Genomic DNA, 13,844 nt, shown 5'->3' on the forward strand with positions numbered 1-13,844 from the left:
ATACTAAAATCTCATCACAATCTGACGGTCGAATCTCCGCCAATCTCAAATTCAAGTGGCGGTCAACAATTAGTTTTACAAACTTATAAATCCAATTCGAGAACATCTGTACGTCGGATTCCCAATCCGCTAGTTCCTACTATCCTCAATTATTATTTACTATTACACATTTAGTTTGGTACCAATCCAACGGTCGGATCGTCAATTCATATAATAACCTTGTGGTGGTCAACTAGGTGGTCAACTACGAAACTATACTAAAACATCAAAATTCCACTAAACGGATGTCAACTATGGAATTGGGACATCCAAATTAGCCTAGAATGGTCAGGTGGAGTCTCGGCCCACGTGCCGCCGCATGCGGCAGACGGCTGCTTTGACTCGCCAGAAAATTCAACTATTTCTAAAATTTACCAAATTTCACAAAAATGTAGATCTCGATGAGTGGAGAAAGTTTCATACCTGTGACTAAGCCCAATTTGGCCCGAAAAAGCTTCAATTTCCCTCGAACATGTCGGAAACCTTAAAAAGGGTGTGCTTCAATCCATTACTTCCGGTGCTCCATCGCCCCCAAACCTGCTTGTGTTTTGTTCCTAAGGTTGAGGGAATCCTTTTGGTGGTAGTGGTTGATGGAGTTACCTTTGGATTTGATAGATCACCGGTCCGAAGCCCGTCGCACCCACCGGTGCATTTCTCCACAATCCCGAACCCAATCTCCTCGGATTTGGTGTGGAGATGGTAGAGAAAGGGTCAAGATGATGATTGGGAGTGGTAGATCGGCCCAATTCGTCGAAAAAATGATGAATTTCACCGGAGAAACTAATGGGTCACAATTAGGTCGCGGGTCAAGGGGAACCGAGGTTCCCCTCATTCTCCTCATTTCTCCTTTCCCTTTCTTTCCCTCTTTCTCATTGGCCGCTCCTTCCTCTCCCCTCTCCTAATTGGCCCCTCTGTTTCCCCATATCTCTCATTTTCATCTCAACCGTCATTTTCTATCTTTTCTCTTTTTTTCCTTTCATCCCAGTCACACAAGTGGCACATCTCATGGCTCTAGAAAATCTGGAGAATTCTAAATGAGGGTACAAAAATGTTCCTAACTTTAAACGTTAATAACTCTTTTGTTATAGATCCATTTCACGAACAGTTTGTGCCTACGTGTTCATGTGATCGAGCTCTATTCAAAAATATAAATTGTGACCTTGAAAGGTCTACGGATTTTAGATAATTAATTTCCAAACTTCAAACTTCGTAGCTAGTTTAATTAAAATCTAAATTCAAATAAATTAATATAAATTCTCGAAAAATAATATAAAATCTCAATAATGTAAATACGTAGATTATAACAGTGAAATCCAGGAATGGGATTTCACATCCAAGTGATAGATCAAATATATAACTATTACTATAACGCACTACCATTTCAAATTATCATGCCAAGAGAAGGAAAAGGAACATTGTGAGGTGAAAAATATAAATGAGAGCAAAGTAGAATTAACCATTTGATGTTCCTATTAATAATGTCTAAAAGAATGTCAATGTCCAGTGCATTCTTTCTAATAATTGACACAAAAGAAATAAATATACAGCCATGTTCATGTAATTCGAAGAGGAACAACCATATACCTGAGTTTTTTCAAATGATTGGTCGCCCTTTCCCCAAATCTCCTAAACATAAAATTCTCATGCGCTCATTTTTCCATGTTTTGCCTTGCTCCCATTCGGATCCTTCTCTTTCTTCTAGTTGGAGACTCTAATTCAAGTAAAATAAAACATTCAAACAACTCATCTCTCACTTGATTGATTGGTACCAAATGAAGGCCATTAATACTTATTTGTAATTTAATTAACAAAAAAATTAAAAATGCTTTCATGAATTTACAAATCGGTGAACAACAGTATGTAATTAATTAGTATTCTTGACAAATATATATCAGCTGCTTATCCAAGATATAATTCAATGTCGAATCGAAATCAATATTCATATGAACTAATTTAAACAATAAAAATAACGAACTGAATCATTTACCCAAGATATAAATTAACATCACCAACTCGCCTAAATTAAAAACTTACATTCGTGAAATATACAACCTAAAGACAAAGTATTCCCTGCAATTAATTCAAATGACATTGACAAAAAATTCCCAAAAAAATCAATATTCTTACAGCCACTACTATCATATTTTATAAACACACAAAACCCATCAAACAAAAAGAAGGGTTAAGAAAAATACTCACTAATCTGATTTCTCCAGAGCACCCGAGTAGCAGCAAATGGCTCCACACCGCGTGCTTCATGGCTTGAAGTAGCAACCCTTGAACCCTTTTCAATTCAACAGAAATTACAGCAACAAAAACCTACAAAAAAAGCTGTATAAGGTAATTAATAAATAAATAAATAAATATATATATACATATATATTTATATATAAAGAGAATCACCAAATTCAATTTTCAATCACTTCAAATTAGATCGAGAGAAAGTATATTGTCAAGATAAGACTCACTAGGAAACCCTAGCTTTTCTGGGTAACATTTTCTTCGAATTAAACTGAAATTTTGAAGAAGGTGAGAATCGTGACAGAGAATGAGAGAGAGAGAGAAGCAAAAGGAAAAGAAAAACGGAAAAGAAGTGGAAGCAGGAGCTCCAATGATGATCGAAATTAGGTCCCGAATTGAAAAAATAAAATGTGAGAGAGAGAGCGAGAGACGAACCTGATTCGCTTGCGGAAGCTAGGACTCCAGGCTTGAGGGAGAGCTCGAGAAATCTATGGAAGCAAATGGAAGAGCTCTGTTTTTCCACCTTTCTTCCTTTCCTAGATGACCAACACGCGTAAATTCAGCCTCCTTCCCTTACCACCACGCGTCTAGCATGGGCAAAATCGGCAATTTACTACACGATCTAAAAGAATGCTAAAAATTGTGAAGAAAATAAGGGGCAAATCCGTCCAGATGGACATCCCTTTCCTTTTCTGGTCATATAACTTTCACTTTCAAGTTTGTTGGGAACATGTTTCGCCTTTCTCATCTGGCCTTGGCTTTAGGAGGTTTTTTTGGAATGTGCTTGGTAGGACCCCCTTCAATTACTTGCATTAAGAGATTTAGGGGATCCCATTAAACCTGTGAAACATTCCACGTTCTCGCTTAAGTTGGCAAGCGCAAGCCCAAACAAAGCAAACCTCCTTTTTTCATTTCGGCTGATTCAACCGAGATTGGGTTGCCTTTCCTTTGCTACACTATAGATCAACAGTAACCCAAAACTGGGTTTTAGAATATATAATTTCAAGCAGAAGACTCATTCTTGGTGTGTTTGAGAAAACTACGTAACGCAAACTTGGAATTTGGAGAGGTCAGAGCTCTAAGAATCGCACAAGGGATTATTTTTTTTTGAACTAATCGCACAAGGGATTTAGCAAATACTAATTTAGAATAAATCTGTTTCTCGATTGACTTGATTTGTCTGACATGAAAAAAAAGCACAATAAATAAATAAATAAATAAAAAGTTAGAATAAATCTGGTTTTATTGCATTGTCTTGTATGAACATCTTAATTAATGGAATTGGAAAGTAACCGATGTGAAAATTCTATGGCGATAGCCGATAAGGAGTTTATAATCCGAAATTTTTTCAACAAACGGTATTATTTATACCAAAGAAAAAAAGGTAGGCTTAGCTTCAAAATTGGCTAGCAATAATATGATTCAAGTTTATATTTGACGACAATCAAATATAAGACATCTCATTTACAGATAAAGATGAATACCACTAGTACTAAGTGACATAATCTGAATTTTTTAAACGATAAAAATTTAAGTCAATCGATTTTTTTTTTTTTTTGGACAAACGATATTGTCTACATTAAGAGGGTGGGGGAATGAGCTAACCTTACAATGGGCTAGCAATAATGTGGTTCAAATTTGCTTTTGACGAGAATCGAACCTAAGACCTCTTACTTACAAGTGAAAAAGAATATTATCAGACTGTAATACTAAATGAAAAGTCAATTGTATTTTTAATTTAGAATGTTAACATGACCACCTACAAGATGAGGGAGGACATGAAAAAGGCTTCTCTTTTATTTTTGTTTACCCCTTTTTAAGAGAAAATAAGGGGAAATGGTTGGTACCTATTGTGTTTTCACAAAGGGGTTTTATTTATTTATTTTTACTATAGTGATTTCTGCAATCCTATTTTTTCCCTAAGCACTCCGTTATTCTGTTACGAACTTTCTTGGATACTTTGGATATTTTAGATCTTTGTTATAATTTTTTTTATTGAATATTAATAGATAGAGACACGGAGGCGAGGAGGCAGAAGGGAAGGATGGTAAAATTCATTAAAAGACAACATCCATCTCGGTCGTTTGTTCTTCATCTAATAGCTGTTTTGAAAGCAGAACAGATTAAACAAAACAAACAAAAAATCAACGAAAGCCATACGTCGGAAAATTAAACAAAAAAAATTCTCTCTCTCAGCATCCTTGCTTCACTCTTTTGTAACCCTTCATTTATCCGATGCATACCTCAATTATCTCTAACACAAATGAAAATCAACCAAAAACAAAAAGCAAAGTGTATATAGTAGGCGATGAGGATAATGGCAAAGCATGCGATGACCACAAACATGCAGTGAGGGGTTTTTATTTTTCCATAGATGACCATAACCACGTCGTATGCATGATACTGAAATATGTTGCTTTTTTTTGGTCAACAGATATCTTGTATTTTTCATAGTCTACGAGATGTCATGTCTATTTCCTTCATAATTTGTATAGGGAATCATATAGATTTTTCAAACAAGGAGCTTGAGTAAGGTTTCAAATGTTCCTAAATGATAACATTATCCATCAAAATCTTATAAATTTTGAGGGGGAATCGTGTGTTTTTTCAAAACTAGATCCATCCTGAGGTTTCCTTTCTTTCACCCTATTGAGATGTTGGAGTAATGCTGAATGTGGGCCTAAAGCTTAGTTGAAAGGATAGTGATATTCATACATCTATTTTTACCTCCACATACTCTTGTTAATTTTTTGCTATTAGTCTTCTTCAATTCTAGATTCATTTTCATAAGGATTCGACGTAACTGAGGAGTGCCGGCTGTCGACTACCTGACGCCCTCCCCCTCCTCCTTTACCCGGGCTTGGGAACGGAGAATTAGATGGAGATCTCAACCATAGAATACAAGCTGGATGGATGAAGTGGAAGAGTGCATCCGACGTGTTGTGTGACCGCCGTCAGCCACTAAAGCTTAAGGGAAAATTTTATAGGATGGCAATAAGGTCGGCGATGCTGTATGGCACAGAATGTTGGGCGGTGAAGCATCAACACGTACACAAAATGGGTGTAGCGGAGATGAGGATGCTTCGTTGGATGTGTGGGCACACGAGAAAGGATAAGATTAGGAATGAGGATATCCGAGGTAAAGTAGGAGTAGCCGAAATTGTAGGAAAATTGAGAGAAAATCGGTTACGGTGGTTTGGACATGTGCAAAGAAAGCCTACTGACGTTCCGGTTAGAAGATGCGACTACGGGACAGAGGTTCATGGCCGAAGGGGTAGAGGAAGACCTAGGAAAACTTTGGAAGAAACTCTAAGAAAAGACTTAGAGTATTTGGATCTAACGGAGGACATGACACAGGACCGAGCACAATGACGTTCTAAGATTCATATAGCCGACCCCACTCAGTGAAGAAGGCTTTGGTGTATTTAACACAATACGTTGAAATGAAGCAAAGCTCATTTATTGATATCTCCGATAAGTTACAAATATGTACATATACATGAGTCAAAATAAACAAACAAGAGGGAGCCTTCACAAAGGTTGCTTAGGAGAAGTCTCAGCAGTCGGTAGAGCCCCAGAAAGAGAAGGCACCGGAGGGGGATCATTCGGAGCCTCAGTACTGGACAAAACCCTAGAAGGAGGAGGCATCGGAGGTTGATCATTTGGAGCTTCATTACGCGGTATAGCCCCAGAAGACGAAGGCAGTAAATGCCTTTGGAACAAACCCACAAATCGCTAATGATCAAGTAAAACCTGACCATCAGATTCCTTCATATGGTCAAGCTTCCTCTTCATGTTTGTAGCATAGTCATGTGCGAGTCGGTGCAACTGTTTATTCTCATGCTTGAGCCCTCTAATCTCCTGTTTGAGACTCATTACTTCAGCCGCCAATGATTCAACTTGGCAGGTTCGAGCAAATAGGCGTTGGGCCATATTAGACACAGAACCTGCACACTGAACACTTAGAGCCAGAGAATCCTTAACAGCCAACTCATCAGACCGTTTGGAAAGTAGTCTGTTATCTTTAGGAGTGAGAAGGCTCCTGGCCACCACCGCAGCAGTTATATCATTCTTCATCACGAAATCCCCAACGGTAAGAGGACCAGTAGGGGATAAGAAGGATGGGCGCCATATGTTGTCTGGAGAAGGCGTGGTTGCCTCTTCAACAAGGTTCAAGTCAAAACGACGGTCGGAGGGGCCAGACATTTTCAAAGGTATTGAAGAGAGAAAAGGTCGGACAAATCAAGATCTTAGAAGTGCAAGAATGGAGCTTATACTGGTGAAGATTCAAGTGTGCTTTGGAACTTAATGCCAGCCTCTATAAAAATCTACACTCGACGGAGCTTCAGAAATCAAAGAGGCGCCTGCCCAGAAATCGAAGAGACGTTTGCTTTCTTAAAAGCTGGGCTGCTCAGAGACCACGAGGGCCGATCTCAGAAATCGAAGAGGCGTTTGCTTTCTCAAAAGCTGGGCTGCTCAAAGACCACGAAGGCAAATCTCAGAAATCGAAGAGGCGCTTGCTTTCTCAAAAGCTAGGCTGCTCAGAGACCACGAGGGCCGATCTCAGAAATCGAAAAGGCACCTGCTTTTCTCAGCCTTGTCAGCACCTGTCACATGCACACTCAGCTTTGTTGAAATTATAGGGCATTCTGTTGAAGATTTCTGGTGAAGTAGAAAGCACGTGAATCTTACTGTTTAATCATCCACTTTCCACATGCACCATCAGCTCATGGGTACCACATATAACTTTGCCAAAGATCTCTGACAAAGTTTAGACACGTGAAGCTTGCAGCTCCCACTACATCGCTATGACCAAGAAGGGTAAAAGAATAGCAAAGAAACAGTACTAACAAAGTTTAGACACATAAATTTTGAAGGTCTAGCTACCATATTATTACCCACAAAGGTAAAGGAACAGCACCACTGCTGGATAATTGGAAAGTCCCTATGTGTCAACCTCTGTGCTCCGTGGCAAGGTAGACTAGCAAACATGCCCAACTTTTACTTACATTCGAGAAAACACTCCCAACAAGATTGCTTGCTCCAAAATCGAAGAGGCACCGTCCTCCGAATCTCGAGAGCCAGACTCCCAACATGATTATTTTCTCAAAAATCGAAAAGACACTGCTCTCCGAATCTCGAGAGCCAGACTCTCAGCAGGATTGCTCTCTCAAAAATCAAAGAGGCACCATTCTCCGAATCTCGAGAGCCAGATCCCCGACAAGATTGCTTGTTCAAAAACCGAAGAGGCACCGCTTTCTCAACTTCGAGAGTCAGATCTCCTTGGATAAATCTTGTCTGTAATCTTCACACGCAACATCAGCTTTCCAGATACCACAGACCACTTTTTCAAAGTGCTCTGACACACGTGAAGCTGGCAGCTCCCACTACCGTGCTATGACCAAGTAGGGTAAAGGATAGCATTACTACCTGTTGTTAGGGAAACTCCTATATATGTCGACCTCCATCCTCAACGGACAGGCAAACCTGCAAAAATGCTCAACGCTTCCTCATATCTGAGAGGGCACTCCTAACGAAGCCTCTCGAAATACTCTACTTTCTTTCCCCCCGATAATCCCTCTGCATACAAGCTACACCAGAGTAAGAATATCTCATATCATCAGGGTTAAAAGCAAGAGTATCCCATATCATGCTTTTTCCTTGTCTTTTCCTTTGGCCTTGTTCTTACCTGCAAGACAAGGAGAAAGAGAGCAATCAGTCAGCACTTGGAATCAAGCTTCTAGTCAGGAACTGACTGCCTGGAACCCCTTACTTGATTACTTACCTGGCATTGCTCTCGAGTACTCATCTTCAACATCTTATGCTTCCAGAGAAGATACCACATCTGCCTGAGGAACAGATAGGGAAAGTGAGAAGGATACAAGGAAACATGTGGAGACAAGCGTAACAGAACACGTGCCGATACATCCACTACTTTGTCAACAGCAAAAGTATCTCATATCAACAGGGTCGAACGTACTCTAGATTTGATGGACTTGTTTTGACCTTCAAATTCTTCAGTCGGCCTTATACTCCGGAGGAAACCAGAAAATCCTCCAGCCCAATTCAAGAATAAGTCTGTGGAAACTTACTTCTTCAAAAGCAAAAGTATCTCATATCATCTATTATCCTTTTCTTCTCTTTATCCTTCATGCTGCTTGCAAGATAGGGAGAATGAGAACAATCAGCCGGAACTTGAAATCAAACTTCTGATCTGGGACTGATTGCTTGGAGCTCTGATTGCTTACCTTGTCTGTCGCCTCTTTCAGCAGATCCCCTAGCTCGGCGACTTGGGGGACTCCTACTACATGGTTTGTATCGCGCTTGACCAAGCCTGAAACTACAAGTAAGCTTCAAGTGAAATTGATACATTACCTTGTGCATCTCCACCAGTTAAAGATACCACCCCTGGATGGAGGAAGAGTACTTCCAAAGAAGATGCCACATCTACCTATGAGACAGATAAGGCAAGTGAAGACGAGAGCTTGAACCTATGTCATTTGTACTAAATCATTCACTTGTACTCACTAAATGAGAGCTTGAACCTATGTACTTGTGTAAACCCTTCACAATTAATGAGAACTCCTCTACTCCGTGGACGTAGCCAATCTGGGTGAACCACGTACATCTTGTGTTTGCTTTCCTGTCTCTATCCATTTACATACTTATCCACACTAATGACTAGAGCAATCTAGCGAAGATCACAAACTTAATACTTTCTGTTGTACCAAAGTCCTCATTGATTTTGTGCATCAACAATCCTTAAGTCCTTACCTTTTTGCGTTGGTAATGGATGAGTTAACCGGACATATTCAAGATGATATTCCTTGGTGTATGCTTTTCGCAAACGATATAGTGTTGATAGATGAAACTCAGGAGGGGTAAATGCGAAGCTTAACCTTTGGAGAGAAGTGTTGGAATCTAAAGGTCTTCGTCTAAGCCGATAAAAGACAGAATATATGGAGTGCAAGTTCAGTGCAAATGGAGGCCAAAATGAGTTAGGGGTGAGGATCGGAGATCAGGAAATACCAAAGAGCGACCGTTTTCGCTACCTAGGATCTATCTTGCAAAAGAATGGAGAATTAGATGGAGATCTCAACCATAGAATACAAGCTGGATGGATGAAGTGGAAGAGTGCATCCGGCGTGTTGTGTGACCGTCGTAGGCCATTAAAGCTCAAGGGAAAATTTTATAGGACGGCAATAAGGCCGGCGATGCTGTATGCCACAGAATGTTGGGCGGTGAAGCATCAACATGTACACAAAATGGGTTTGGACATGTGCAAAGAAGGCCTACTGACGCTCCGGTTCGAAGATGTGACTACGGGATAGAGGTTCAGGGCCGAAGGGGTAGAGGAAGACCTAGGAAAACTTTGGAAGAGACCCTAAGAAAAGACTTAGAATACTTGGATCTAACGGAGGACATGACACAAAACCGAGTGCAATGGCGTTCTAGGATTCATATAGCCGACCCCACTTAGTGGGAAAAGGTTTTGTTGTTGTTGTTGTTGTTGTAGTCTTCTTCAATTCATTCAATTGATGGCCGAAATTGAGAGGGGTGTGTGAGAAGTAAAAATGGACGTGTGAATAGCACTACCTAGTTGAAAAAGGTTAGAATGAATAAAACTTTCTTACAAGGATGCTAGAGGGGAAATAGTGAGTGCGTGTTCTGTAACTGAAAACATTGCATATTGTGATGTTTTCTTTTCTAGTAAAGGGAGACTCGGTACAAAGTTGTCACAACTGTGCGCAGTTATACACCATTGTACATCGGCCCATGTATCACTGGCAGAGAAGTTATACATGGTGTGAGAGAGGCTATTCACTCCACATCCCAGTCATTTCAACACCAAGTTGTGCTCTAATTAAAACCTTAGTTAGATTGGAGCTTCTCTAGCCATGATAACAGTCTTTATCCCATCCAATTCATGCGTCAGTCTTCGCAATGAAATCTAGCAAGTGAATGAGACACCACATTACATGTTCTTGGTACATCCAATTCAAAAACTACATGACAGAACTCAAAAAACTTATTACCCCATCTCATTTGGAAAACTACTCTAATGAATTCGGCCATTACATGTTTGAGAATACTTTAGATTATGTTACATCGATATACATAAGGCCCCAAAAATCATGTTAGGAGCCAGGCAGTTTATATGTAAGATATCTTCATCTCAAATTGCATAAACTTTCTTACTCTTAAACTCGGTGTTCAGAAGCTCCGAATCCGATATCACTGAGAAAGAACAAGAGTGTGAGTTTGAGTTCGAGTGTGAGTGTGAGTGGATGCTCAGCGATGATCTCCGAATGCAGCAACGATATTTAGATGCTTCAACGCGCTGCACAACCATCCAATAACACATTGTTCCTAGTGTCATTCCCATGATCACTGTCCCTATAGCTGTCACTCCAACAGCCAGCCATTTTTCTTCTTTTCCAACAATTACATATGATAGTGCAAGAAATGCAACTGAAACCATCACACAAGCCATCCACATTAGCTTGTTTATGACTGTCATTAGCCTCTCTTTTGCCTCCCTCTCTACGACAACAATAGAAGTTTGAACCACCACAACAGCCAACGATATGAAGAGAGCAAATGAGTCAAAGATGAAGAAGACTATGAACTCGGTTTTGGGGGCAATGTTTGCTTCTCCGGGAGAGAATCCATCAGGAAGAGGTTTTTTAGGGTCAGGGTATTGGCCCGGGACACTGAAGATTGCAGCAAAGGCAACAGTGGCAGTGAGTACAGCCACAACTGTGGTGGAGTTTATTGCGTTGTTAAGCCCTTCCAAATGCATTTTGCCGAGCCGCTTTACCATTCCATGCACTTTCTTTCTTGTTTGTCTCGTTTGCTTAAGCTGATCATGCACCTCATGTTTTATTTCACTTACAGTTTGTTTGAGTTCTCGATTTGGGTTCAAAGTTGGCAGCTTCATGGATTTGGCACTTTGAATCCCATGCTCTGCTAGAACGGTGGCAATCTTTGAGTGCCCAGATTTCTCAGCAGTGTCAAAAACAGATTCTCCAGATCTGTTAATGATGGTTTTCGCCACTCCCTTATAACTTAACAGCGTTCGAACAATCTGTAAAAGTCCAATCTCTGGGGCTTAAATATATGATTGATTCAAATAACCATTTTAATACCACGTTCCAAAGCCTAATTGAATAACATATTCATGATAATTCAACTTTAAGTGATGATCAAAAACTCAGTAACACGCATTCTCTTAAAGAAGTTCGATTTTCATTTGCATATTATAAATCAAATTAACAACTTTCATTACCTGAGCTCGACCCTTCCCGGTTGCCACGTGCAAGGCAGTGTTTCCCTTGTTATCTACCTCGTTTATCAACGAAGGATTTGCCTTCGCTAGCTCATCCACCAATTCGACATTCAGTCCCTTGACTGCCATATGGAGAGCTGTCTGGCCCTTACTATCTTTTCTTATTGCAGATCCGGTATCTTTGCTCAAGAGGGCCTGGACCACCTCCAAATGCCCCTTCCTTGCTGCAGAATGCAAGGCAGTTTTCCCATTGCTTCTTGCTATGGACATCAAGCTGCAACCAGTCTCCAAAAGAAAACTTACTACTTCAGTGTGTCCCTGTGCTGCAGCGATGTGCAATGCCGTGGTGTTTGCGCGATCAACGGTCATTGAAAGTTCTGGAATCGACTCCATGAGGATCTTCAGTACCTCTGAAACATTAAAAGAACAATTTAAGATGATCCGCTTGATAAGTTACATGTTATCGATTTCAATCATGGTTTACAAAACTTTCCTAGTCTCCTACAAAATTCACAAATCAAATGAGGTACGAACTGTATACGCAAGAAACCAGATTTTCTTTTGTGATTACAGCATGCAGTCTAAGCTTATGCATAGCAATTCACAAGGAACAAGTACAGATTAGGGTTAACAAAAATTCAAAACATCGATAGAGACTTACCTAAGTGCCCTTGCTTGGAAGCAATGTGAAATGCATCACAGCCGTTCCCAGCTTTGATACTAGCTGCACCAACATCATGGTACTTCATCATTTCCTTAACCAAACCAACATATCCACCACCAGCCGCCAGATACAAGGCGGTTTCACCCGCATAATTCTGTTCCGACAACAGTTCATTCAACTCCTCCTCCCCACAATTAGACATGATTTCTACAACCAGTCCCAAATCTCCTGCTCTAGCTGCCAAATGCAAGGGACCGTTGTCGCGCTTTCCTGTCAACTGCTTAGGCATCTTCTTCCCAGCAAAGCTTTGCTGCCTCACCGGAGCTTCCGTTGTATTCAATTCCATTTCTGTATGTCTAACATTTGAAGCTTTTTTTCTCTTTTCACCATGGAAGACAAGGCAACCTAGAAGATCAAATTTCCATGAGTTAGCACGTGGGAAATCTGTAAATTTGGTTCCTTGATAACCACAACACACACCCAGACATCTTCCTCCTGCACCCAAAATAATTCAAATAAATTAAATCCCAATTCTCAAACACACACACACACACACTCTCTCTCTCTCTCTCTCTCTAACTTTCTATACACATTTCTTTGCATGATCCAAACATCAATACAAGAGGGCAAAAAACGAGAACGAAAGTTAAAATGAAGAAAGTTGAAACCGTATCTGCAGTGGGAAATCAAATATATATAATGCCTAATTACATATCTATCTAGACATCCAATAAAAGTTAAAAACTACAGTTAGGCACTAAGTATATACCAAAAAGGTCACTCATTTAATACTAAATTAAATTTTAACAAATTGAACTTTATGAAACAAAAGCATGGACTTACTAGTTTTGTGCAGTTGGGGTGTTGTTAGAACTCACAGCAGAACTTCTTACTACTTGGAAGGACCCAGAAACTATGAAAGTTTCAAGTGCGAATTGTGAGAGCCCAACAATTGGAGGGTTGAGCGAGTGGAGCTCCACTTAAATCCAACTCTTTATCAAAAGGTGACGTTGACAGATTTACTAGAGGAAGAAATTCTTTTTGTGGTCGGAATACGGCAGTACGGTACACTAAATATTATAATATAAGTGATTGAAAATTTTCTTTTTCAAGTATTCAACCATTTGTATTATGATACCCGATGTATTGGACTGTGTTATCAACATACTGAAAATCTCTTTGCCGAGGGATGGAAGAAGAAGAAGAAGAAGAAAGAGGGGCGATTTTGTGTGTAGCCAAAGGAGAAGCCGGCTTCATTGCAAAGCAGGTGGCCTTCATTTTTAACCCTCTCATTTCCACTTAGATTTTTACAGGTTTTGGAAAGTGACCAATCGTGTTTTTGGCATCAAGGTATGGAAATTTGACCATCCATGACCTCTAAGTCTATGGCTAGAGTAACTCTGATGCGCAACGTTTCATAATTTTTTTTCTTTTCTAATTATGAGTTATTATGAGTTAGTGAAGAAGTCGATGTTTTATTATAAAATCAATTGGCATTATAAAATAGTTTTACATCTTCAATGCAAAAACTCAAACTTCAAACCTATATTCTTATATTTGGGTCTCAAAAGATGTGGATTTATGTATTTTCGTTTTATTCTCCAATGCAAA

General features: G+C 39.8%; 1 protein-coding gene and 1 long non-coding RNA gene across 6 annotated transcripts; both read right to left on the minus strand.

The window, feature by feature from the left end:
- Positions 1-1,486: 1,486 nt before the first annotated feature.
- On the minus strand, positions 1,487-3,253 carry LOC108173276 (uncharacterized). 4 transcript variants are annotated; one of them, XR_011579809.1, is made up of 4 exons: positions 2,716-3,253; positions 2,508-2,551; positions 2,239-2,370; positions 1,487-1,750 (listed from the first exon to the last, which is right to left on the minus strand). It is a non-coding gene; the product is annotated as an uncharacterized lncRNA (long non-coding RNA). The 4 variants fall into 4 exon arrangements; XR_011579808.1 differs by having other exon boundaries at positions 2,239-2,358; positions 2,716-3,252; XR_011579810.1 differs by lacking the exon at positions 2,508-2,551 and having other exon boundaries at positions 2,716-3,251.
- Positions 3,254-10,296: 7,043 nt separating this feature from the next.
- Positions 10,297-13,488, minus strand: LOC103408364 (ankyrin repeat-containing protein At5g02620-like). Of its 2 annotated transcripts, none has more exons than XM_008347216.4 (4): positions 13,077-13,488; positions 12,231-12,638; positions 11,570-11,979; positions 10,297-11,368 (listed from the first exon to the last, which is right to left on the minus strand). In XM_008347216.4, exons 2-4 carry the CDS (start codon positions 12,577-12,579, stop codon positions 10,457-10,459), a joined length of 1,671 nt encoding a protein of 556 aa, XP_008345438.1. In that variant the 5' UTR covers positions 12,580-12,638; positions 13,077-13,488; the 3' UTR covers positions 10,297-10,456. The 2 variants fall into 2 exon arrangements, with proteins under 2 accessions (XP_008345438.1, XP_008345437.1); XM_008347215.4 differs by having other exon boundaries at positions 12,231-12,728; positions 13,077-13,414.
- Positions 13,489-13,844: the final 356 nt, after the last annotated feature.

Source organism: Malus domestica, chromosome 04 (assembly GCF_042453785.1).
Source record: "Malus domestica chromosome 04, GDT2T_hap1".
NCBI classification, from domain to species: Eukaryota; Viridiplantae; Streptophyta; class Magnoliopsida; order Rosales; family Rosaceae; genus Malus; species Malus domestica.